The sequence below is a fragment of the Gorilla gorilla genome, chromosome 2, assembly GCF_029281585.2.
Source record: "Gorilla gorilla gorilla isolate KB3781 chromosome 2, NHGRI_mGorGor1-v2.1_pri, whole genome shotgun sequence".
NCBI lineage: Eukaryota > Metazoa > Chordata > Mammalia > Primates > Hominidae > Gorilla > Gorilla gorilla.
The window spans coordinates 59,541,561-59,565,553 of NC_086017.1; the positions used below are offsets into that span (position 1 = coordinate 59,541,561).

The 23,993-nt window shown below is 56.3% G+C and overlaps 3 protein-coding genes across 15 annotated transcripts in view; 2 read left to right on the plus strand and 1 right to left on the minus strand.

Annotated features, from left to right (window-relative positions):
* The first annotated feature begins 149 nt into the window (after positions 1-149).
* Positions 150-10,511, plus strand: APEH (acylaminoacyl-peptide hydrolase). Of its 6 annotated transcripts, XM_063703822.1 has the most exons (22): positions 821-1,430; positions 1,506-1,638; positions 2,200-2,326; positions 2,712-2,805; positions 2,909-2,984; positions 3,074-3,237; positions 3,396-3,533; positions 3,627-3,718; positions 3,795-3,835; positions 3,921-4,042; positions 4,582-4,642; positions 5,861-5,958; positions 6,602-6,653; positions 7,550-7,638; positions 8,113-8,251; positions 8,738-8,821; positions 8,903-8,983; positions 9,356-9,444; positions 9,554-9,744; positions 9,851-9,953; positions 10,048-10,154; positions 10,245-10,511. In XM_063703822.1, the coding sequence occupies exons 1-22, from the start codon at positions 1,419-1,421 to the stop codon at positions 10,348-10,350; spliced, it is 2,199 nt and encodes a 732-aa protein (XP_063559892.1). In that variant the 5' UTR covers positions 821-1,418; the 3' UTR covers positions 10,351-10,511. The 6 variants fall into 6 exon arrangements, 5 of the variants coding, with proteins under 5 accessions (XP_055238418.2, XP_055238420.2, XP_063559892.1 ...); XM_019023442.4 differs by lacking the exon at positions 3,396-3,533 and having other exon boundaries at positions 1,289-1,430; XM_055382443.2 differs by lacking the exons at positions 1,506-1,638; positions 2,200-2,326 and having other exon boundaries at positions 150-1,430.
* Positions 10,512-10,962: 451 nt separating this feature from the next.
* MST1 (macrophage stimulating 1) lies at positions 10,963-16,537 on the minus strand. Of its 6 annotated transcripts, none has more exons than XM_063703824.1 (18): positions 15,620-16,537; positions 14,772-14,919; positions 14,578-14,690; positions 14,386-14,500; positions 14,171-14,307; positions 13,969-14,089; positions 13,706-13,824; positions 13,317-13,485; positions 13,071-13,201; positions 12,868-12,970; positions 12,604-12,740; positions 12,479-12,514; positions 12,270-12,390; positions 12,020-12,097; positions 11,746-11,892; positions 11,614-11,664; positions 11,322-11,405; positions 10,963-11,197 (listed from the first exon to the last, which is right to left on the minus strand). In XM_063703824.1, exons 1-18 carry the CDS (start codon positions 15,711-15,713, stop codon positions 11,134-11,136), a joined length of 1,968 nt encoding a protein of 655 aa, XP_063559894.1. In that variant the 5' UTR covers positions 15,714-16,537; the 3' UTR covers positions 10,963-11,133. The 6 variants fall into 6 exon arrangements, with proteins under 6 accessions (XP_063559894.1, XP_004034204.5, XP_055238424.2 ...); XM_004034156.5 differs by having other exon boundaries at positions 11,322-11,461; positions 11,558-11,664; positions 15,620-16,535; XM_055382449.2 differs by having other exon boundaries at positions 11,322-11,461; positions 11,558-11,664; positions 12,230-12,390; positions 13,973-14,089; positions 15,620-16,521.
* RNF123 (ring finger protein 123) overlaps positions 16,528-23,993 on the plus strand; it is a 31,779-nt gene continuing 24,313 nt past the window's right edge. For 2 of the 3 annotated variants that reach the window (XM_004034154.5, XM_055382442.2), the window contains exons 1-3: positions 16,528-16,652; positions 18,170-18,287; positions 18,465-18,549. In XM_004034154.5, the coding sequence (XP_004034202.1) occupies positions 18,206-18,287; positions 18,465-18,549 (167 nt within the window). In that variant the 5' untranslated portion in view covers positions 16,528-16,652; positions 18,170-18,205. Of the gene's footprint in view, positions 16,869-18,169; positions 18,288-18,464; positions 18,550-23,993 lie in introns of all 3 variants that reach the window. The other variant, XM_055382441.2, reaches the window with a different exon arrangement.

Sequence of the window (23,993 nt, forward strand, 5' to 3'; positions counted from 1 at the left end):
ACAGGGTTTCACCGTGTTAGCCAGGATGGTCTCGATCTCCTGAACTCGTGATCCGCCCGCCTCGGCCTTCCAAAGTGCTGGGATTACAGGCGTGAGCCACCGCGCCCGGCCGGCCGGGACTTTTTTTTTTTTTTTTTTTTTTAACTTCACTAGTAATCTTGAGTAAGTAATGATGCGGCTGATGGGAAAGGGGAAGCTACAGGCCAGACAAGTGGACTCTCAATCACAAGCACGCCATGGAGCAGGGAGCCAGGGCCCTGAATGTGGAAGACCAGCCAGACTCAGGTATATGGAGGGGACATACTTACTGTCCAGCCTCTCCTGATCTCTGTTGGCACCTTAGCCCAGCCAATCCTGTACCACGTGCACAGGGAACCTGCCTGCCTAGGTTTTTTCCACAGGAAGCTCCCTGGTCCTGGGTGGAGTCTGAGCCCCCCAGGCCTTTCACACCCAAGAGCTCAGGCTGAGGCCTGGGGAGGAAGGCAGGGACCCACCAGCTCACGGTCCCCAACAAGGTGCCACTGAGAAGGGTGGGTAAAGGCTGCGGGGATAGATAGCTCTTGCGGCAGGCCTGGCGACTGATAAGCCCGGGCAGCACCCTAAGAGTTGGCACCCGCCCCTCTGCCCCGCACCCCAGGGCTTTGCTTCGCGCCCTCCGCCCGGACCCTGGCCCTTCTCTTCTTCGTCTGCATGGAAGTCCCTCCAGGGCAGGGCCTGGCACTGTGTAGTGAATGTCGGCCTCGTGGTGGACCCGAAAGAACCCTACTGTCAGCCCCAGAGCCGCGGGAGATCCACGCTGCGGCCGGCTCCGCCCCGCCCCACCCTCACGCTCACGCTCACGCTCACGCTCACGCTCACAGGCTCCCGGCTCCACATTCCTCGCAGGGCTCCACTCCGGACCCGCCCGCCTTGCCCTTCATCCTCAAAGACTCATTGGTCCCATTCCGCTCGGGCCCCGCCCTTCGCGTGCTTGGGCCATGCCCGTCCGACCGCGCTGCTTCCGCCTCGCAGCCCCCCCTCAACCCCTTCTCTCGTAGGCCCTTCTACCCTCCCCGAAGCCGGGCTCCCGGGTTCCGCTTCCACAGGGCCGCCCCCTCTCCTCCGAGATCCAACGCCTCGCCCCTCGGTAAGAGGCCCAGGACTCAGCCCACGGCCCCGCCCCCCACTTGGCTAGTCCGCCCCTGGCGAGACCCCCTGCTCTCACCCACCCAGGACTTCTCGCTCCCAGGCCGGGTCCTCTCACCGTCAAGGCCCGCCCCCTGTCAACGGTCCTCACCCATTAGCCGAAGGCCCCGCCCCTCACAGATTGCCGCAGGGCAGGGGCGGAGACAGCCCGGACCGTCCCAGGCTCCGCCCCCGGAAGCCTCACTTCCGGGCGCGAGCACGCCCCGCCTCGCCCCGGCGGCAGAGAGGAGACTATGGAACGTCAGGTGAGGGCTCGGCCCGCGGTCCCCGTGGTCCCTGCAGCCCGGGCCGGGCCTGACCCTGGTGTGTCCCCTGCGCAGGTGCTGCTGAGCGAGCCCGAGGAGGCGGCGGCTCTGTATCGGGGCCTTAGCCGCCAGCCCGCGCTGAGCGCCGCCTGCCTGGGCCCGGAGGTCACCACGCAGTACGGCGGCCAATACCGGACGGTGCACACTGGTGTGTGTGCGAAGGGGAACTGGCTGGCGACGGGGTTGCGCACTGGGGTGGGAAGGAAGGGGGTGTGGAGGGCTCGCTGCTTGACAGTGTGTAAGGGTGTGTAGGGAGCCGGCCTGGACTTGGAGGATACACTCCCACAGGTCCCTGCACACAGGTGTGTGGAGGGGGGGAGGGGGCGTGCGGGGCGTTATCGAATGGCGGCCATGAGTGCACGAGATGACGGCGTAGGGGTAGAAGTCAAACCTGGGCTCAGGGCGTGGACCTTGTAGGGCTCTCCGCCAACACGCCATCCCATACACATGCCAGGCTGCCCTCAAGATTCCAGGGTGGATGCTGGGGTTACTAGGGGGTTCTCTCAAAGAGGCTGTCAGCTCAGGCTCTGGAGGCCTGGACTAGGGTTGTGGCCAAGTGTTGTCCAGCCTGCAGCCAGGGTGTCAGTGTCTGGAGACAGATTGAGAGATTGGGGAAGATAGATCTAGGCCTTCCTGGGTCAGGTGGGGCTGGGGGCAGTAGCCAGGAGTAGTCAAGACAAGGTGAGCAGTCTCATGCCTCCCCTCACAGAGTGGACCCAGAGGGACCTGGAACGCATGGAGAACATTCGATTCTGCCGCCAATACCTGGTGTTCCATGACGGGGACTCAGTGGTGTTTGCAGGACCTGCAGGCAACAGTGTGGAGACCCGGGGGGAGTAAGTTTGAGGGAGGAAGCTTGTGGGCAAGGCCACAGCCGTCCGCAATGCAAGCCTTTTATGAATGCTCACCATGTGCCTAGAAGGGAGTCCAGCAGCCAGGTTCTTGCCCCCTTGGGAGCTCATTCAGTTTCTGGTGACATGGCCTGATAAGCATTGGAGGCTTGCTCCAAACTCAGCCTGGACTAGAGCCCATGGTGGCCTGGGGAGCTGCGGAGAGTAGAGTCTCTGCCTCAGGGAGGAAAGGCAAGGTGGGGCTAGAGGTGCTCCAGAAGCTGGTGTGGGGCCAGAGCCTCAAGAATCTCTCCTAAGAGGTTGTGCCCAGTAGGGAGCAGGAAGGGGTTATTGCAAGATAATCCTGACCTGTGCTACCCCATGTCCACAGACTGCTGAGCAGAGAGTCTCCTTCAGGCACCATGAAAGCTGTGCTGCGCAAGGCTGGAGGCACGGGCCCTGGGGAAGAGAAGCAGTTTCTGGAGGTGAGTCTGCATGGGACCAGGTAGTGGGTGACAAGGGAGAGGCTCTGCCCCACAGATAAGGCTCTGTTAGCGGGCAAACAGCCTAATGCCCAGATGTCCTCAGGTTTGGGAGAAGAACCGGAAGCTCAAGAGCTTCAACCTGTCAGCGCTGGAGAAACATGGGCCTGTTTATGAGGATGGTGAGGCATCTGGCTGGTGAGCAGGCAGGGTGGACAGGAGGGGTAGCCGTAGCCCTGGGCCCCCCCTGATTGGCCCTCCCTGCACCCAGACTGCTTTGGCTGCCTGTCCTGGTCGCACTCGGAGACCCACTTGTTGTATGTGGCAGAGAAGAAGCGCCCCAAGGCCGAGTCCTTCTTTCAGACCAAAGCCTTGGACGTCAGTGCCAGCGATGATGAGATAGCCAGGCTGAAGAAGCCAGACCAAGCCATCAAGGTGCTTGTGGTCAATCCACGAAGGCCCGGCAGGGCAGCCCTGGGGCTCAGTGTGCTCCCTTCCCATACTGTGCCTGTCAGACCTGGGGAGGCACTAGCTTCTAGGAAGCAGAGCAGGTCCTATAGACAGGCTGGGCATTGAGTATCTTGTGTTCTCAGGGGGATCAGTTTGTGTTTTATGAAGACTGGGGAGAAAACATGGTTTCCAAAAGCATCCCTGTGCTCTGCGTGCTGGATGTCGAGAGTGGCAACATCTCTGTGCTTGAGGGGGTGCCTGAGAATGTGTCCCCTGGACAGGTCAGCAGCAACAGCCTGTGTCCCCCCTGGAGTCTGGGACCCTTCTTGAGCTACTACCCCTTGCTCACTCCTGCCCTTTGATCCTGTTTACAGGCATTTTGGGCCCCTGGAGATGCTGGTGTGGTGTTTGTGGGCTGGTGGCATGAGCCCTTCCGGTTGGGCATCCGCTTTTGCACCAATCGCAGGTGAGGGAGTGGGGCAAGGCAAGGGGCCTTGCAGCCCAGCTGGCCTTGAGACTGAGTGTCTGTCTCGTGGTTCCAGGTCAGCCCTGTATTATGTGGACCTCATCGGGGGGAAGTGTGGTAAGTGGCTGATGCCCACCTGTGCTTTGCTGACACATGTTGGCCCTGCCAGCCTGCATGATGCTCATGTTTCCATCTGGCCCAGAGCTCCTCTCGGATGACTCCCTGGCTGTCTCTTCTCCCCGGCTGAGCCCAGACCAATGTCGCATTGTCTACCTGCAGTACCCATCTCTGATCCCCCATCACCAATGCAGCCAGCTGTGCCTGGTGAGCTGGGATGGGAGGGTGGTCAGCAAGAAGATGGGATGGTGGATGAGAGCTGAAGGGCCAGTATCATCTCCCCATAGGCCCTCAGTAGGTGCCTTTCTGTCCTCAATGCAGCAGCGGTGTGAGTTCTGCCTGTCCTCTCAAGGCAGGGCCTAGAGGTTGAGAGCGCTGCCATGGAGAGCTTTGCACTGTTGGGGCATTCCACCTTGAGAGAATGCTCGTCTGCAAGAATGCTCCTCCCCTTGGCTCTCAACTGCATGTAGCCAGGCTCTGCAAGGGGCTGGGATATAGTGGGGAGTTACACAATCCCAGACCCTCCCCAGGAAGAGCTCTGGGCCCCTGGTAAAAGTCAGAGGGACATGCCTATCTGAGGCCCCTTGGGCATCTGGTCCAGGTCACCAGAAAAGAGATACATCAGGCTTATTCCAGTTCCCCCCTCTCCTGGGGCTACCTGAGGCAAAAGGGGATAGGCACAGGGCACTGTGCCCTAAGGGAACTGCCTGTCCCCTACTGGACCTGACCATTGTGTTCTCTTGCAGTATGACTGGTATACCAAGGTTACCTCAGTGGTGGTAGATGTTGTGCCTCGGCAGCTGGGAGGTAAGGCATACCTGGCTGGGTGGGTGCAGTGGGGCCTGTAGCTCTGCTTTCCTGCCGTCTGTTGCATCCCTGCCCCGTTCTTCTTTCCTAGGTTCCTTCTGAGGGCCCACCCTCCCTGCTGGGCCAGCCCTATGCCCAGCATCCTCAGGGAGCGGGGCTGTCACCATAGGGAGCGGGGCTGTCACCGTAGGGAACAGTTCGATAGCAAGGAGTGGTAGGACCAAGCTGAGATCAGAGTGGCCCAAGTTGATGATGTATTATTTCCTGTGCTGCAGGTCATAATTAGATTTTTCTTATTTTTCCAATGGCTGGTTCAAACCAAAACCATGACTCCTTCGAGTGGGTCTCAGGAAGTGCACTAGGTTGGAATGTCACACTTGAGAGGCTCTGGACCCGAGGGCATGATATTATCCCATCCACCATCCTAACCCCAGCAACCTTTGTCCAGTCTAAGCCCTGAAGTCAGCTGGGTCTTCAGGAGGGTGGCTCTTGGCTGAGAGGCTCCCGTCTCGAGTGTTGATAGCTCTGCTTGGATCCTCCTGGACCATCTCAAAGATGAGTCTCTTGTTTTCTCAGGCCACCTGGTCAGTTCCAGGAGTTCAGTGGACAAGGGATAGCCTCTTTGTGTTCTCTTTGGGTTGCAGGGATGCAGTGGTGGGAACCTAGTAGGAATCCCAGTTCTGCCCTAAATTAGCTGTGTCCTCAGACAGGGTCCTGGCCTCCCTGAGCTCCCATTTCTTCATGGAGGGGTGATTGTGTCTGCCTGCCTCGTAGGATCATAGTGAGTGTTAAGTGAGTGATGATATTAAAGGGTAGGATTTACTGAGCCCCCTGTGCCAAGCGCTGTGCTAAGCACCACAGTGGAGATAAGACGGACAGATGATATTTTGGTTAAAGCACCTGGTACCTACCTGGGTTCAACTGGAATTACTCAGGAGAGCAAGTGCTTTTCCTCTGAGCACCCATGGTTTCTCTCTGGAGCTCTTGAGCTCTGCCTCTCTGGGTCCTCTCTGGGTCCCAAGAGGCCTCTGCCCCTCAGCCACCTACTCAGGCAGCTCCTCATCGCCTAGCGTGCCCCCATGTGTGCTACAAGCTGCAGGGGCCTGACTGGTGCCTGAGCAGGGCCCTGGGTGAATTCCCCAGTACCCCAGCCTTCCTTGTAGACTACCCTCCCTACCTCCACTCCTGGATGCAGCCCCAGCCCTCCTATCTTTACAGAGAACTTCTCTGGGATCTACTGCAGCCTTCTGCCTTTGGGATGCTGGTCAGCTGACAGCCAGAGAGTGGTCTTTGACTCGGCTCAGCGCAGCCGGCAGGTGAGGGACACTGATTGTGTTGAGGGGCAGCCCCTGTGGTCAACCCCCAGGAGCCCTGGGGGTTGCATGTGCATGCCACTGGGTGGAATGCCCAGCCACAAAGTCTCATCAGCCCCTTAAAACCCTGCCTGCCCATCCTGGACTCATTTCTCCTGGAGGGGACTGGCTGCCCTGGTGCACCACAGCAGAACTCAGGCCTTTTCGTCTGAGGCAGAGATGCAACCCCTCCCAGGCATTTCTAGCTGGGGGTCAAGGGGACTGCCACTCGGGTGGGTCCCTGAACACTCTGTAACGGCAGCTGATGGGGACAGGACTGAGCCCTTCCCCCAGGGATGGAGTAAAGCCACTCACAGTGTGCCAGGCTCCTTTTGGGTGTGATATTTGGTCCTTGTGCCAACTCAAAGGGGCTCAAAGCCATTCCTTACCTTGCCCAGGGTCACCCAGCAAGTTGTGATGGTGCTGGGATTTGAACCCAGGCCCTCACACTACTCCCTACTGCACTGAGTAACCATCACCATAGCTGTCCACAGCCTTGGTCTGGCCAGGGCTCTCCAAGAGGGTAGAGAGGAGGTAGGGGAGGGACCCATAGGTAGAGGGAGTACTCTTGGATGTGGTCGCACCTGTGGCCTTGCCTCTGCTTCAGGACCTGTTTGCTGTGGACACCCAAGTGGGCACTGTGACCTCCCTCACAGCTGGTGAGCAAGGCTTTGGGGATGGGGGTAAGGGCAGGGCTAGTGAGCAAGCCAACCAGGCAGCGGGGGACTGGAGCTCCAACATGTGGGGCAGTGATGGCATTCTCAGCCACTCAGCACCACTGACTGTTCCACAGCCTTTACTAACAGGTCCCCAAGGCCCCTGTCTGTGCAGACCCTTACCCAACCAACAGACTAGCTTCCCTGCTCTACTGCCCTTTAGCACTCAACTCTGTTCCATGTGTCCTGGCCCAGCCTCAGCACGGCCCCCACCTCTGCTCCTAAAACCCACAAAACTCACTCTTATCAAGATGTGCCAGACTCATCCTTCTCGCTCTGCAAACCTTGGGTGACTGTCTCAGGCAGAGGCAGCTCTGCCACCTGAGGGCCCAGGAAAAGCCCAGTGTTGACTCCCCCGTCTTCCCCATACTTAGGCCTGGTGATTCTGCCTTTGAAATGTGTTTTGAGTCCTCCACCTGACCTGACTGTATCCGCTCCTCCACAAAGCTACCAAAGTATCATTCCAAAGCTACATCTCATTGTACAACTGCTTGGACACCACTGCCCCAAATCAGCACGCTCCCCCACCCCCAACTTCCCGGTCCCAGCTGCCACCCTGCACACAGCAGCCATCGAGGGACAGGCAGATATGCCTGCATGGTCTGATGTGTCTTAAGGTTTGGCAGTTCCCAGCCCAGCCAGTGTCTGTCAGATGAACAACAGACTGAGAGCAGGAGGCTTACCCGGGGCCATGTGCAGTTGGGTGTTTGTGAAAGGCACTTCTCGGGGAGAAAAGGGCACCTTTCCATAGAGTCTCCAGCCTGGGACTCTGTTACAGAGAAGCAGGTAAGAAAGGTGATGGCTCCTGCTAAGCACTTAGTGGCATCTGCCTTTTCCAGGAGGGTCAGGTGGGAGCTGGAAGTTGCTCACAATTGACCAGGACCTCATGGTGGCACAGTTTTCCACACCCAGCCTACCTCCAACCCTGGTGAGTGTCGGTGGGTCCCAGGCTGTGTAGGCAGGGGTTCTGGGCAGGCAGAGCTCACCACCAGGTCAGGGAATTGGCCCCAGAGTCTGACCTGGCTGGTCAGCATACAGACGGGCCAAGACACAGGCCCAGCTTGGCATGGTCCATGAGGGTTTGGCACTCACAGGGACGAACTACTAGGCTAGAATCTGCTCCGTACAAAACAAGGTGCTTGGGGAAGTGCCCTGTCTTGGTATTACAGAGCAAAGGAGACAGCAGAGCCTAGAAGCTGAGGAGGGAGGGGTGTGCCTGTGTGTGATTGTATGAGTATGAATACCTTGGTATATACCATCCCACAACAGGAAGCCATGCTATACCCTCTGGAGGTGGGTAGAGGGCCCAGCATAGTGAGAGCTGCCTATTTCCCACTGTGGGCAGAAGGGAAGGGCAGGGAGGCAGCCAGGCCACCTGTGACACATTCCTTCCCCTTGGCAGAAAGTTGGGTTCCTGCCTTCTGCAGGGAAGGAGCAGTCAATGTTGTGGGTGTCCCTGGAGGAGGCCGAGCCCATTCCCGACATCCACTGGGGCATCCGGGTGCTACAGCCACCCCCAGAGCAAGAGAATGTGCAGTATGGTGAGCTGGGCCAGGGGCAGAGGGATGCCTTCTCCAGGTTCCCCAGCACAAAGTCTCTGCAGTGACCTTTGCTACCTCCTCTCTCACATTGTGGGGTTTCTGGTGATGACCTCTAAGAGGTTTTCTGTTCCTCTTGTGGATGGGCATGGGAAGTAGCATCTAGACATCTGAGCGCCTGCCTGCTCTGGATATCACCTGGGCTTCACCAGGCCAAATCATCTGTGGTGGGAAGACCCAGGTCCAAAGAAAATAGGCCTCATACAAGCCTCAGTGACCACACCTCATCCCGAATGCTGTCGCTGCAGGATGGGGCTCCCTGACGAGGGCAGAAGAAGTATGAGCCTTCTGGGGTCCATGTGTCATGGTGTGGACTACCTTGGCCAGGTCTCTGACCCAGAGGTCAGCCCCACACCTGCAGCTAGAGATGGGGCCTTAGTTGGGGAAGCCCCTAGGCTCGCCCTGCTGACTGCTGCCCTCTCCCTGCAGCTGGCCTTGACTTTGAAGCAATCCTGCTGCAGCCTGGCAACCCTCCAGATAAGACCCAAGTGCCCATGGTGGTCATGCCCCACGGTAGGCATCTGGCGTTAAGAGCCCTTGCCCTCCCAGCCCTCCTCCTAGCTGGCCCTTTCACCCTCCGCTCCCTGTCTGCAGGGGGGCCCCATTCATCCTTTGTCACTGCCTGGATGCTGTTCCCAGCCATGCTTTGCAAGATGGGCTTTGCGGTACTACTAGGTGAGTGAGCAGGGACCCACAGTTCTGTTAGGACTATGGTGGAGTGACGGGGGTGGACCTGGTTTGTATAAGTACCATGGGTGCCACTCTAGTCTCCAGGACTTTCTCTAGCCCAGACCTAGTAACCACTACCAGGAACTGCTGGGGCCCAGCCTCTGGTTCTGTGGCATAGTGATAACAAGGACTAACTCGGGACTTCCAAGGAAAGGGCGCTGTGGTCACTGGGTGGCAGCCTCAAATCTCTGAGTCCCTTTCCCTTGACAGTCTGTGGTATAGCTAGCCCCAGGGCCTACTTCACAGATGTGTGAAAAGAGCGTCGAGGGGGCTGGGAATGTTGCCTGACTACACTGTCTGGTCCCTCCCTGCCCTCAGTGAACTATCGTGGCTCCACGGGCTTTGGCCAGGACAGCATCCTCTCCCTCCCAGGCAATGTGGGCCACCAGGATGTGAAGGATGTCCAGGTAGCAGTGGCTGGGGCTTCTGGACAGGCTGAAACATGGGCTGCCAGGGGGATGCCTCCATTCAGCTGAGCGGGCAGCTGGCTGCAGCATGCTTTGTCCCACCCTGCAGTTTGCAGTGGAACAGGTGCTCCAGGAGGAACACTTTGATGCAAGCCATGTGGCCCTTATGGGTGGTTCCCATGGTGGCTTCATTTCCTGCCACTTGATTGGTCAGTACCCAGAGACCTACAGGGCCTGCGTGGCCCGGAACCCCGTGATCAACATCGCCTCCATGTTGGGCTCCACTGACATCCCTGACTGGTAGGCATACACCACAGGTCCCTGCCCTTCCCTCCTCTACCTCAAATTCTCATGGAGCCCCGTAGCCCCAGAATTCCTGGGGCTGCAACAGCTCGGTGTCTTGCAGGTGCGTGGTGGAGGCTGGCTTTCCTTTCAGCAGTGACTGCCTGCCAGACCTCAGCGTGTGGGCTGAGATGCTGGACAAATCGCCCATCAAATACATCCCTCAGGTATGCAGCCCCCTCCTTGCCCTGTGTGCTGCCCATCCATCCAGAATCCAGGGCCCAGCTCAACACAGCTCCCCACTCTTCCCCAAACACCCAGGTGAAGACACCACTGTTACTGATGTTGGGCCAGGAGGACCGGCGTGTGCCCTTCAAGCAGGGCATGGAGTATTACCGTGCCCTCAAGACCCGGAATGTGCCTGTTCGGTGAGTGCAGCAGGAAGGCCCTGGCAGCTGGTGGGCAGGTGAGCACAGGAGGACCCTCCAACCTTAAATGTTGCTGACTAATCCCCACAGGCTCCTGCTCTATCCCAAAAGCACCCACGCATTATCAGAGGTGGAGGTGGAGTCAGACAGCTTCATGAATGCTGTGCTCTGGCTACGCACACACTTGGGCAGCTGAAGCCCTGCCATTCTGCGTGAGCTGATCAGCCTGTGCCACACTTCGCTCTTGAGGAGCTCAACGGTCTGGCAGGGCAGCAGGAGGCTTTCTGGGCTCTGGACTCCACGGATGCGTGGGCAGAGGAATGTGGGCTATGTAGTCATAATAAATTAGGACACAGAGCCTGGTTCCTGCTGGTACTTTGTACCAAACCATCCCCAACCCCACCTCCCACTCTGGGGTGCAGAGACCCTAGGTTCTGGGTGTGGCAGCCACAAGGGCTTCATCTGCCTCCAGCGTGAGAAGGGAGGGAACAGTGAGAGGCTTAGCCTCTGCCTGTCCTGGCAACCAGGACTCTGTACCAGCCTAGCTTCCCTGCTGCAGCCCCTTCCATTAGCAACTACTCTGTACCACCCTTCCCAAGAGTATGTCTGGAGGACTCGTGTGAGGCCCTGTGTTTCCATAGCACCCATGGGCAAAAGTAGTCCCAGGGACATTGCCTTGGTTGGGGAAGCCCCTAGGCTGGACAGATCACCTAGCCCAGGGTGTGCTGGGCTCAAGCCACCCGAGCCCTAGCAAGGAGTCACTGACTCATTTCCTGGAAGCAGAGGCTAAGAAGCATCTGTACAGGCATAAAGAGGAAACATGGCTTTATGTCTGACAAGAAGTTTTGTCCTCCCCAAGGCATATGGCATCAAGGCTGGGCCTAACCCAGTCTCATGACCTTGTGAATCCAGTCCACAAACACAGAGACACGCGTGAAGACAGCTGGCCAGCGGGACCTTGCGCATACTCGGTTGGGGATTATAATTCCTTCCAGGACCCAGCAGTTGTGGGTAAAGCAGGCAAGTGGGCCCCCGTAGTCACCCTGGCAGGTAGGAAAACTGATGAGGGCCCCGGGCCACAGCAATGACTAGCCTGCTTCATGATAAAATAGTTCATTTCTAGCCCCTCATACCCTTCCAGGGCTGGCCCAGGGCCCTGCCACCAACCTCACAGGCCCCCACAGGGGCCAACAGTCCCTCAGTGCACATCTCGCTCTCCCGCACACGTCCTCGGTGCTTGATGTTACACTCCTGGTTGGAGATGACATTCAGCAAGGCCACATTTAGGACTGTGTCATTACCCGTACCTGCAGTGAGGGGAATGGGGAGAAGGAGAGGGTCCTGGAGGAAGATCCAGGGCTGGGCCTCCTGGCCACCAGCAGTCCTGTGCACTGTGCTCTTACCTTTGGTCTCACCCCAGCCTGCAATCTCACACTTGGTCCCTGGAGGCACCACATACCATTCAGGGGGCAGGCAGATCAGGGCCACACGCTGGTTCAGGGTCACAGATCTTTAGCAAGAATGGGGGCACTCAGGGTCTGAGGCCACAAGGCCCAGCCCCACCTCACACCCTCCCAGGTTGTCCACATACCTTTCCAGCTTGAGCAGGACAAGCTGGGAGCCTGAGGGCCCACACACCATCTTGGCTACTGGGACCCGCTGTAGACCTGGCTCTCCATGCTGTGGGTTCTGGAACAGGGTGCCCAACCATACTTCATAGCCCGTGAGAGGCATATGGCTGGGAGAGAAGCTCTGCTAGGTCATTTGTGACTCTCAGTCCTTTGCCCCAAGGCTCACTTGTTAGCTTGCCTGGGGAAGGGGGAAGGTGGGATGAGACTGGGTCCCCAAACACAAGGGAGGCTCACCAGGAGAAGAAGCACTGCCGGGCAGTCAGTATCCACTGCTCCTTCACTAGAGACCCCCCGCAGAAATGCTGGCCCTGCCTAGAGGAGTGGCGAATTAGGACAAGTAACAGACTCCTGGGACAGATGCTAGACCTGCCATCTTCTGGCTAGGACCTCTGGGGGCAGGGATAGATTCCCAGCCCCCAGTGGGATAACCACAGAGGACACAACCTCAGCTCCTCTCTGTGGGAGACAGGCAGTTGTGCCTCACCGATTCCGCAAGCTGACTGTCCAGGGTGAGTTGCCCGGATGGCCCCCAACCACGCGCAGCTTGGAACGACGCTGATCCAGCCGATCCACCCTCTTGCCACACTTCTCAAACTGCACCTGGTCTGTAGGATGGGGTGGGCTGGATGAAAACCAGACTGTGTGGATGTCGTGGGCTAAAGGGCCTGACCCATAACTGGCCCAACTCCTAACCTGGGGGGTCCAGGATTGATGGCGGCTGGTCATCAGCTGAAAGACAAAGTTCACTGGGGTTAAGGGAGCCAGCCTTTGGGTGGGGGCTGAGGCAGGGTCATGGGGGAAGCGTCACTAGTGCTCACCGCAGCGTCGCAGGGCACAGTAGTCGAATGGGGTCCTTGGGTCCATCGTGTAGCACCAGGGCCCATGGCTATCCCCATCTGGGTTCCGGCAGAAGTTCTCCTCCAGTTGTGCATGCGGTTCGGAGGTAAACGTGAACCTAGGCGGGAGCGGAAGCAAAATCGTAGCAGGGCAGTCTCAACCATTTCCAGGCTCTGGTCCCAGACACCAAAGCATGCCGCCCCAGGGTTAGGGCCCTGGCAGGGCCGGGAGCACCAGGGACTCACTGCGGCTTGTGCGGCGTCTCAGCGGACCAGCGCTGGCACTGGACACCCTTGCGGGTCTTGCTGACCGTGCCGCGGTACTGCTCCCCTGCGCCATGGTAGCAGTCTGCGGCGGGTGCGGGCAGCCATCAGGCCGAGACCTCGCCCCGGCCCTCCGGTTCCAGGCTTCCAGCCCCGGCTCTGTAGCCCCCAAGCTTGGGCCTCACCCTGGGGCCGCACGTCGTCTGTACAACGCCGGATCTGGTAGCAAAAGGCCACGCGCATGCCGGGCCGCAGTGTGAAGCACCAGGGCGCCTCTGAGCCGTCGGGGTTCCGGCAGAAGTTCTCCCGAAGGTCTCTAAGCAGGCGCTCCACTCAGCCCTAGCCCGCCAGCCTCCAGCCCTGAGCCCGTGACTACCCTCCTCCCGTCTCACCCGCAGCAACACGTCCCAACGCGCGCCCCCCCACCTCACTTGCACGCGTATTTTTCTGGCGTAAATCGGTGCTGATGCGGGATTTGCGCGTCCCAACGCTGGCAAGGTACGCCCGCGGTGGTGGTATTGGCTGTGCCCCGGTAGCCCTCACCCTTTCCGCGGAAGCAGCTGACAGTTGTGGCCTCTTGGCGGGGCTGTGCCTCGGACCCTTAGATGGACCGAGATAGGTCGGGCCCCGAGCGAGAGCTGAGATCCCTCTGGGGCTGGGACCAAACCCGCCTTTCCCAGGTGTACGGTACTCCACGGGATATGCTCTCAGGTCACGCCCAGCCCCTCTTACCTGCCCAGCCCCTCTTACCTCCCCGGCCAAGCCACGCCCCTCCCCAAGGTTCCCAGGTACCCTCCCAGGCCTGGTCCCCGCCGCCTACCGCAGCGGGGGAGGTCACAGAACTCTCGCTCGATCTGCGGATCCGTAGTGTAGCACCATGGCCGCTCGGAGCCGTCAGGATTCCGGCAATAGTTGTCGTCCAGACCTTGGTCGAGGAACCTGGGGGCGGTAATGGGGCGTGAACAAGACCCTGGGACTCTGGCTTATCTGGCCCCGCCCAATTGCCCTACACGGAGCCCTGCCTCTGGAGTCCTGGAACTTCCCTAGCCCGGCCCCCAGGGCGCCGATACCGCCTACGCGTACTTGCCCGGCTCGAAGGGGTGCTGGTGCGGGTGCTGAAGATCCCAGCGCTGGCACTCGCGCCCTGACTCCGTGCGGTCTACCGCGCCGCGGTATTCCTCGCCATTGCACCAGACACACGCGGCTGGAGACAAAGAGCCAGTGGGTTCGTGGATGGACGTGGGCTTGTCCCTCCACTCTCCCAGCTTGACCCGGCGCCGCTTACCCTCCCGGCAGGATTTGATGCCGCAGCTCTGGAAGCGCACGGCAGGGTCTGTTGTGTAGCACCAAGGACCTCCGGGGTCGCCATCAGGGTTACGGCAGAAGTTCTCTTCCAGGCCATTCCGGAGCGTGGGCGTGTACCTGAGGGCCCAGAGCATCACTATAGTGTGTGCTGGGGGAAGGCCCCAGGCCGGGACGGAGGGAAGGTGTTTGTCTCACTTGTGATCATTCGGGAACTTGTGGCTCCAAGTCTGGCAGGGCAGGCCACCCACGGTCGTGGCCATGGTGCCCCGGTACCCAACCCCATTGTTCATGATGCAGGTCCGTACGTAGTCTGGGAGCAAGAGACAGAAGATCAACTTGGGCTGAGGTCCCCTGTCTCCCACCCTGCCCCTCTCCACCCCCACTTGCCTTTCTTCTGGAAGAGGTCACAGCGCCCAGAACGCCGCAGCCTCGTGTGGGGCGAGTGTTGAGTCCATGGCAGCAGTTGGCAACCATGGCTGCTCACGTTGTAGTGGAAGGCCCTGGAGAGAAGAAGGCACAGGGTAACGCCACAGCCCAGGCTCCCCTGCCCCCAGTCTTATCTAGGCCCAGTGACCACTCACCGGCAGTCCATTAAGGGTCCACAGCGACCAGCACACTCTTCAGCATCTGCCACATCCTCCTGCCAAGGCCCGGGCACCACCGCATGTAGCAGGTGCTGTAGCTCTGTGCCCCGGAGCACCTGGAAGTCATTCAATGGCGAGCGCTGCCCTGCAGAGTGGGCATGAGTGGGTGCAGGTCAGGTGGGCATACATGTCAGTAATGTGTATTGGCATGTCCACACTTTGTTCATTCAGGGGATCAAAGCTACAAGGCTTCTGGGATGGACCCTGTATGCACTTTCAAGGGCCAGTCTAGCCTCCTGCACAGATACTTGTGAAAAAAATTTCCCCTGGGAAGCAGGCCCAGACTTGATAGTTATCACCGGTGCCTCTGTTTAGTGGCCCAGGCACCGGGCTCAGATCTAACACATACGCTCTGTGAGAGCAGTGGGTGATGGAGCTTGCCCCACCTCATCTCTCAAATGAGAATGCTAAGGCTCAGAGCCATCACATTACCCAGCCAGGGGCCCTGGCTAGGCATTCAGACTCCAAATCTGGGCTCTCACCTGCACAAAGGCATATGCTAGGTTAGAGGGGTAGATCAGGCTCAGGAGGGGTCACTGCCTGCTGTGTGCGTGCATCTGTGTGGTCCTGACACTGCTTCAGTGCTAGAGCAGACGTGCTAATAGAGGCCTAAGTGGGCAATGTCTATGTGTTCCTAGGGCTTCCCAGCTGTGCTCAAGAGGGCAAGGTCACTGCCCCATGCCCACTGAGCCTCTGGCTCCCCGACTTTTTTCTCATCCTAGAATAGGAGAATGGGGCCAACCCCCTCCTGAAGGCAGATGGGGATCAGGGTTGGGGGCACTCACCAGGGACCCCTAAGCATTGAGTCAGAAGCAGCAGGAGTGGGAGCCACCCCATCCTTCTGGCTGGAGGCTGCACTGTGACCCACCACAGCCCCATCCGGGAAGTTGTGAAACCTGTCCCTACGGGATTGGGTGGCTCTGGCTCCACACGTCAGCTCAGGGCCTGCTGGACCCTGACCTGAGACCTGGTGACAGGAGCCATGAGGGGCCAGGCCTCAGGTCCCATAGGTCAGTTGCAAGGGCCTAGTACAGCTAGCCCCCTGAGAGGCCTCTCTACTTAGTGGACAGGTGTTAGGAAGGTTTGGTGGGGACACTTGAGGTGCCCTGGGGTTGGGGTGAAACCCCTCTGCAGCCTAGTCAGCCCAAGGGCATTGTGAAAGTGAGAGCTGCCAGAGGTCTGGGCTCCAGCCCCTGGGTGACATTAAACTTTTCTGAATTTCGGTTTTTCCCTGTAAATTGGGGAAAATTACTTGCCCCAGCTTCAACACTGCCTCCCCTCCACCCTTTTGCTGCTGCCTTATCAGGCCCCAGCTGTAGGCAGGTCAGCCCACACCCGGCGGCAGAGCCCAGAGAGGCTCGCTCATCTCAGCCGCCAGAAGTGTCATCCCAGGGAAGGTGAGCGAGGCTGTCCACTAGGACTAAATAGGGGTGGAGGTAACAGGTAGCAGGGACTCTGGCAGGAACGGCCTTTCAGACGTTTTAAGGACCGTCTGAGCGGGGCCTCTAAGTATGGGTAGGAGACAGGCGGCCTAGGGATTCCGGTTAGCACGTCGCGTTCTGCCGCAGCAGGGCTGGGAGCATCCCCAGGGCAGGCGGAGGTCGGAGGTGGTGAGGCCTTTCGGCGAAGCTGAGGCCTGGAACAAGCCGGTGGGAAGCCATGGAGGGGGTCCCCTAGCGGAGGCTGGGCGCGGGCCAGTGCGCGTGCGCGGCTGGAGGCTCAGCGCGCAAGCGTGAGCGTGATTTGGCCCTGAACGGACGCCGTAGCCAGGAGGTTGGGCGGATGTTGTGAGCCGGGTCGCGGCGGCCGAGGCTCGGGGTGAGTGAGGGGCGGCAGGGCTCTGAGCCTGGCGGGTTCCGGCTATTTCCTTCGCGGTCCAGGCTAGTCCAGTGCGAGGGCACCTGCAGCGCAGGGATCTGGGTGCGAAACTCCGAGCGGAAGCTGGTCTGGCAGGTCCTGTGGAGCTTGGGGCCAGGCGGGGGCGACTTGGGGGAGCCATGCGCCGCCCTCGCCGTCCTTGGGCTCCCAGACGGAGTAGGTTCAGTTCTGAGTCCGGATACCCCGGCGGGGTTGGACGGGATAGCCGTGACAGGGAGTCCCCGGGTGGGGACAAGGTCCGCCTCTCACCTGGGTCCTCAGCAACTGACACCCGGAGTGGGTGTCTGGAAGGTCTGCTCATCAAATGAATGACTGCGTTTAATCAGATCTTCAACTACTCTGGTAGTGAAGGGGCACCCGAACATGGACGCCCACCGAGGGCCCGAGGTCGGGAAAATCACCTTCCCGAGGAGCAGGCGTGGCGCAGACCCACAAGGGTTTGTGGCGGGAGTAGAGGGTCTGTTTGGGGTGAGATAAGAGACTGAACTGCAGAGTAGGGAGTGCTGGCTAAGGCAGTGCTGCAGAGCGAAACTCTAGACCCGCGCTGTCTAATAGAACTTTATATGATGGTGGGAATGTTCTACCTTTGTGCTGTCCAACAGAGTAACCATTAGCCACATGTGGTCATTGAACTCTTGAAATGTGGCTAAGGCAACTGAGAAATCGAATTGTTAATTTTTAAAACTTTAAATTTAAGTAACCTCATGTGGATGACGGCTGCTGTGTTGGACAGCACAGCTACACATCAGTGAGGCCAGCACCAGGGACTCAGTGCAGGTTCTGGAGCAGCTGCAGCAGCAACATGATGTGAGGGATAGATGCACTAGGAGGACCAATGGAGTTTGCCATGAGGGCTGGGCAAGGGTGGTGCTTGGATGAGGTGGGAGGCCACATGTGTGAGTGGGAATGGTGAAACTATCAGGACCATGGATAAAAGAAGGGAGGAACCCAGGGCTGAGGAAAGAGGCTCCAGCCTTGTGGGGAGTAAGTGGGACTTATGGCTAGAGATGACCAGACCAGTGGTGGTCTGCACTTGGGGGAATGTGTAGGATTGTCGCTTCTGGTTGTGAGCTGGACTCAGTATGGCTTACAACTGAGATGGATACAGGGGCTCTGCCCCTAGGACACCTCACTTTGGACATTTTGGTCTGATTTCCACAGAGCTGAGACATTTTGTTATGGTTCGGCAAAAATATATCTAGTACCTGCTCTCTGCCCAGCCCTGTGCTGGGCACAGGGACACTGGAGAACAAGAAGTGGTCCCTGTTACATGGGCCTAGACCCTGGCTACCCTCCCTGTGTAGGAAGCTGGGAGCCCCTGCATTCCCCTGCCCTATGTGTTAGTGTGCATGCCCCTGGCCTCACCTGCTCCCAAGCCTTCCTGCCATGGCAGGACTGAGGTCAGGTGTGGGGGCCCCTGGCTGGCCCTGAGTAGACAGGCTCTGTGTCTGGCTCAGCCTCCAGGACCACTGGCTGCCCATGAGAGATGAAGGATGGCATCCAAGGGGGCCGGCATGTCTTTCTCCCGCAAGAGCTATAGGCTGACCTCAGATGCTGAGAAATCCAGGGTCACAGGTAAGGGCTGGCAGGGAAGGAAGGAGGCTCCTCTTGTTGGGAGGAGAAGGAAGGGACAAAGGCCTCAGGCCTTGCTGCACCTGTGGCTGGCCTAGGACCAGAAGTCTCTGGGGCCAGCAGGGGCCAGGAGCTGCACTGATCATGTGGCCCTTTTCTCCCTTCTGACTTGTGGCTCAGGCATTGTACAGGAGAAGCTGCTGAATGACTACCTGAACCGCATCTTTTCCTCTTCTGAACATGCACCCCCAGCAGCCACCAGCAGGTATGGCTGGGTGGGTGGCCCCTCCTCACTCTGCTGGGCCAGACCAGAATAAGGAGGCTGCAGTTGTAGGGAAAGGGAGCCTGGGCTCTGGACAGATAGCCTTAGGCTCTGTTCTCACTGTGCTCCTGGCTGCGAGATCTCTGGCCAGAGAGTCTGCCTTCCGTACTCTGCTTCTTCCTGTCTCCAGGCAGTGCTAGTTCCTTCTGAGAGTCAGGGAGCAGAGGTCAAGGAGCAGGTGCACATTCATGCCCAGCTAGCACCTGGCACCTACTCCATACCCAGCATCTGCCCCTGCATGTACCTGCCCTCACCTTGGCCCCAGCCTGGCCCCTTGTAGCTTCTGACTGACCTTGTAAAGAACAAACTCCTCCAGGGCCTTTTCTTTACAAGTTTAATACTTTTAAGTGTAGTCAGTATAAAAGTTACAAGTACATTTTAGCAGAAACTTAGAGGGCCAGGCACAGTGGTTCACACCTGTAATCCCAGCACTTTGGGAGGCCAAGGTGGGTAGATTGCTTGAGTCCAGGAGTTCAAGACCAGCCTGAGCAACATGGTAAGACCCCATCTCTACAATAAAATACAGAAATTACCTGGGCATGGTGGTGTGCACCTGTAGTCCCAGCTGTTAGGGAGGCTGATGTGGGAGGATCACTTGAGCCTAGGAGGTTGAGGCTGCAGTGAGTTGGCCTCTGCATGCCACTGCACTCTAGCCTGGGTGACAGAGCAAGACCCTGTCTCTAAAAAAAGAAGGAAAAGCACCTGCTATCTTGTTATTTTAACATGACTATTCAAATGTGATTCTTTTCTGTTTTCTTTCTTTGTGTTACATTTTTAATTTTTAATTTTTGTGGGTATGTAGTAGGTATATATATTTATAGGGTACATGAGATACTTTGATACAGGCATGCAATGCGTAATAATCACATCATGGTAAATGGGGTATCCATCCCCTCAAGCATTTATCTTTTGTCTTATAAACAATCTAGTTATACTTTTTTAGTTATTTTTAAATGTACAATTATTATTTACTATAGTCACTCTGTTCTGCTACCAGATAGGTCTTATTAATTCGATTTTTTTGTACGCATTAGCCATCCCCATCTCCCCACAAGCCCTACACTACCCTTCCAAGCCTCTGGTAACCATCCAGTACTTTGCCTCTATGAGTTCAATTGTTTTAATTTTTAGCTCTCACAAATAAGTGATAACATGCAATGTTTGTCTTTTTCTGCCTGGCTTATTTCACTTAACCTAATGACCTCCAGTTCCATCCATGTTGTTGCAGATTACAGGATCTCATTCTTTTTTATGGCTGAATAGTACTCCGTTGTGTATATGTACCATGTTTTCTTTATTTATTCATCTGTTGATGGACACTTAGATTGCTTCCAAATCTTGGCTATTGTGAACAGTGCTGCAACAAACATGGGAATGCAGATATCTCTTTGATATACTGATTTCCCTTCTTTCAAGTATATACCCAGCAGTGGGATTGCTGGATCATATGGTAGCTCAATTTTTAGTTTAGTTTTTTTTTTTTTTTTGAAAAATTTTTTTTTTTGAGACGGAGTCTTGCTCTGTTGCCCAGGCTGGAGTGCAGGGGCGCAATCTCAGCTCACTGCAAGCTCCGCCTCCCAGGTTCACGCCATTCTTCTGCCTCAGCCTCCCAAGTAGCTGGGACTGCAGGCGCCCGCCACCACGCCCAGCTAATTTTTTGTATTTTTAGTAGAGACGGGGTTTCACCGTGTTAGCCAGGATGGTCTTGATCTCCTGAGCTCGTGATCCACCCACCTCGGCCTCCCAAAGTGCTGGGATTACAGGCGTGAGCCAGTGTGCCTGGACTTTTTTTTTTTTTTTTTTTGAGATGGAGTTTTGCTCTTGTTACCCAGCCTGGAGTGCAGTGGCATGATCTTGGCTCACTGCAACCTCTGCCTCCCAAGTTCTAGTAATTCTCTTGCCTCAGCCTCCCGAGTAGCTGGGATTACAGGCACAAACCACCACACCCAGTTAATTTTGGTATTTTTAGTAGAGATGGGGTTTCGCCATGTTGGCCAGGCTGGTCTTGAACTCCTAGCCTCAGGTGATCCTCCCACCTCGACGTCCCAAAGTGCTGAGATTACAGGCATGAGCCACCACACCTGACCAATTTTTAGTTTTTTGAGGAACCTCCAAACTGTTCTCGATAGTGATTGCACTATTATAATTTACATTCCCACTAACAGCATACAGGGGTTCCACAACCTCGCCAGCATTTGTTATTGCCTGTCTTTTGGATAAAAGCCATTTTAGCTGGGGTGAGATGATATCTCGTAGTTTTGATTTGCATTTCTCTGATGACCAGTGACGTTGAATACCTTTCCATATGCCTGTTTGCCATTCGTATGTCTTCTTTTGAGAAATGTCTGTTCGTATCTTTTGCCCATCTTTTGATGGAATTATTAGTTTTTTTCCTATAGAGTTGTTTGCGTTCTTTGTATATTCTGGTTATTAATCCCTTGTCAGATGGGTAGTTTACAAATATTTTCTCCCATTTGTGGGCTGTCTTTTCACTTTGTTGATCGTTTACTTTGCTATGCAGAAGCTTTTTAACTTCATGTCTGTTTATCTTATAATGTATGTAGTTCAGATTATGCTGTATAGAAAACTTTAAAAAAATTTATCACCTTCAGTTCTTTTCTTAAAACGTTTTTATTGAGCTATGATTAATATACAATAAACTACACATACTTAAAGTGTACAATTTGGTAAGTGTTAATTAACATATATATAAAACCCGTGAAACCATCACTACCATCAAGGTAATGGACATGTCCCTCACTTCCAAAAGTTTATAGAAGTTTGCATCCTATTTTTATCATGAAATGTTATCCCGTGAGTATTTTTCCCCATTATCAATTTATCTTACTGAGCATCTTTAGGGCCAGGGGGTCTGCTGTGGCCCATACAAGTGCCCTAGTTTGGAAGGACTTTTGCTTTTGTAAACAATGCTGTGAGGATGCCCAGGGCTGGAGTAGTGTGGCTAGGGTGTTTGAACTGCAGTCACTTTTAAGACTGTTGCCAGATTACTTCTTCAAAGGATCAAGTAGGTTCTCCCTCCCTGCAGTGAGGCATGGTTGTCCCTGTCTCTCACCCCTTCATCAGCCTTAGCTGTTCTGTCTTTTACGACTTCTGCCCTTTAGGCAGGTCCAAAAGGCAGCAACATTACCTGTTCTATTTAAGCAACTGTGGTGGTCAGAAAGTGCCTGCTTGCAGAGAGTTCCTGCCCACCCCCACCCCATACTCAGTCCTGGCCTGTTCTCAGAGCCATCTGATCCCTACCTCATGTGATACCAGAGATGGTCCTACTGCTGCTGCTGCTGCTGCTGCTGCTGTGGCCGCCAGGAGAGACAGCAGGTGGTAGGGCTGTCAGTCAGTGGTTGTGGGTATTCAGGGCCCTGAACTGGGACCTAGGAGATCCAAAAAGGTCAAGGAAGTTGCTGGTCTTGGCCAAATGGGCAGTGCTGTAGGCACTCAGTGGTGGCTGTCTCAGGCCGACTGCCCACAGATATGTGCAGTCTGCTCTCAGGATCAGGCACACGACTTTTGGGGTCAGGTACAAGAGTAGCCGTTCCAGGTGTGGGCTTGTTAAGAACTGTTTTCTTTTGAGACAGGGTCTCGCTATGTCACAATCATAGATCACTGCAACCTCAAAGTCCCAGGCTCAAGGAATCCTCCCACCTCAGCCTCCCACATAGCTGGGACCACAAGCACATGCCACAGCACCCAGCTAATTTTTTTTTTTTTTTAAGAGACAGGGTCTTACTGTGTCACCCAGGCTGGTCTCAAACCCCTGGGCTCAAGTGATTCTCCCACCTCAGCCTCCCAAAGTGCTGAGACTACAGGTGTGAGCCACCATGCTTGGCCTGTAACTGCTTTTGAGGAAGGCTCCTTTATCCTTGGGCCCACTGGGGTATTCAGAGATGGGGTTGGCTTTAGCCTTCTATGCTACTAGCTGAGTACCCTGACTGCATAGCCACCACCTGGCCTTGGCCTGGGACAGAGCAGCAGTGGGGAGGGGCCTTTGTGCATCTCTGCTCCTACAGCTCAGGGCTGGGAGTGGCTGACACTGGGGGAATATGTGATCCCTGAGCCTGGGTAGTGGCTACTTTGTCAGGGTGCTTTGTCCCACCTTTGTCCCCTTCCAGAGCTTTCTGTCTGTGTGGATGAGTAGGGTAGGAACTGGCATTAAAGGTGGAAGAGCAGGTGGTGGCAGCCTGTGGGCAGACAGGTGTGTAATGGGCCTCTGTTCTGCCTGAGTCCTGCTGGTTACCACCACCTCACTCCCTGCTATTCTTAGCAGCTGAGCTCAGGACAGCACTGACTGGCATTAAACAGTACCCTTTTCCCTCTAGGCCTGTGTGTTGAGAGGATGAGGGGGCCACCCAGACAGATTTTTCCCAACTCCTTTGGCTCGGGTAGGTGGGCCATGTGCTCCGCTGACCATTTATGGACTGGCGGGTACAGGACAGAGCCATCCAGCAGCTCAGGGCTGAGCCTTTCATACTTCCAGGACATGTCCCATTCAACACAGACTCCCCTGGCTGGGTGGTGGCGAGACTGGAATCTGCCCCAAAGGAACCACAGGCCTAGGGGCAAGGGTTGGACTAGGTGGCCTTGGTACTGACCACTTTGGGAACCAGCATTTCTCCCAGCCTTCTTCTTCCAGACATCATCAGCACAGCCACCTTTGAGAGCGGACAGGTTATGTGCTATGCAGACAGCACTTATTCCCTGGGCTCTTCACAGCATCTCTAACATAAGTCATTATTCTGTTTTTACAGATGAAGGAATTAAGACTTAGAGAGGGCTACTTTTTTTTTTTTTTTTTTTGAGACAGAGTCTTGCTCTGTCACCCAGACTAGAGTGCAGTGGCGCGATCATGGCTCACTGCAACCTCCGCCTCCCAGGTTCAAGCAATTCTCCTGCCTCCGCCTCCCAAGTAGCTGGTATTACAGGCACATGCCACCACGCCCAGCTACTTTTTGTATTTTTAGTAGAGTCGCAATTTCACCATGTTGGCCAGGCTGGTCTTGAACTACTGACCTCGTGATCTGCCCGCCTCAGCCTCCCAAAGTGCTGGGATTACAGGCGTGAGCCACGGCACCCGGCCACATACTTTTTTTTTTTTTTTTTTTTTTTTTTGAGGCAGAGTCTTACTCTTGTTGCCCGGGCTGAAGTACAGTGACACGATCTCGGCTTACTACAACCTCTGCCCCACCAAGGTTCAAGCGATTCTCCTGCCTCTGCCTCCCGAGTAGCTGGGATTATACGCATGCGCCACCACACCCAGCTAATTTTTGTATTTTTAGTAGGGATGGGGTTTCACCATGTGGCCAGGCTGGTCTCGAACTCCTGACCTCAGGTTATCTGCCCGCCTTGGCCTCCCAAAGTGCTGGGATTACAGG

Coding starts and splice junctions, on each gene's coding strand:
- MST1 (XM_055382449.2), bottom strand. CDS start 15,713: ATGGGGCTGTGGTGGGTCACAGTGCAGCCTCCAGCCAGAAGGATGGGG. Junction 14,920..15,619: donor TCAATGCTTAGGGGTCCCTG/GTGAGTGCCCCC, acceptor CCCACTCTGCAG/GGCAGCGCTCGCCATTGAAT. Junction 14,090..14,170: donor CATCAAATCCTGCCGGGAGG/GTAAGCGGCGCC, acceptor CTTTGTCTCCAG/CCGCGTGTGTCTGGTGCAAT.
- APEH (XM_055382443.2), top strand. CDS start 691: ATGGAAGTCCCTCCAGGGCAGGGCCTGGCACTGTGTAGTGAATGTCGG. Junction 2,985..3,073: donor TGGGCCTGTTTATGAGGATG/GTGAGGCATCTG, acceptor CCCTGCACCCAG/ACTGCTTTGGCTGCCTGTCC. Junction 8,984..9,355: donor GGGCTTTGCGGTACTACTAG/GTGAGTGAGCAG, acceptor CCCTGCCCTCAG/TGAACTATCGTGGCTCCACG.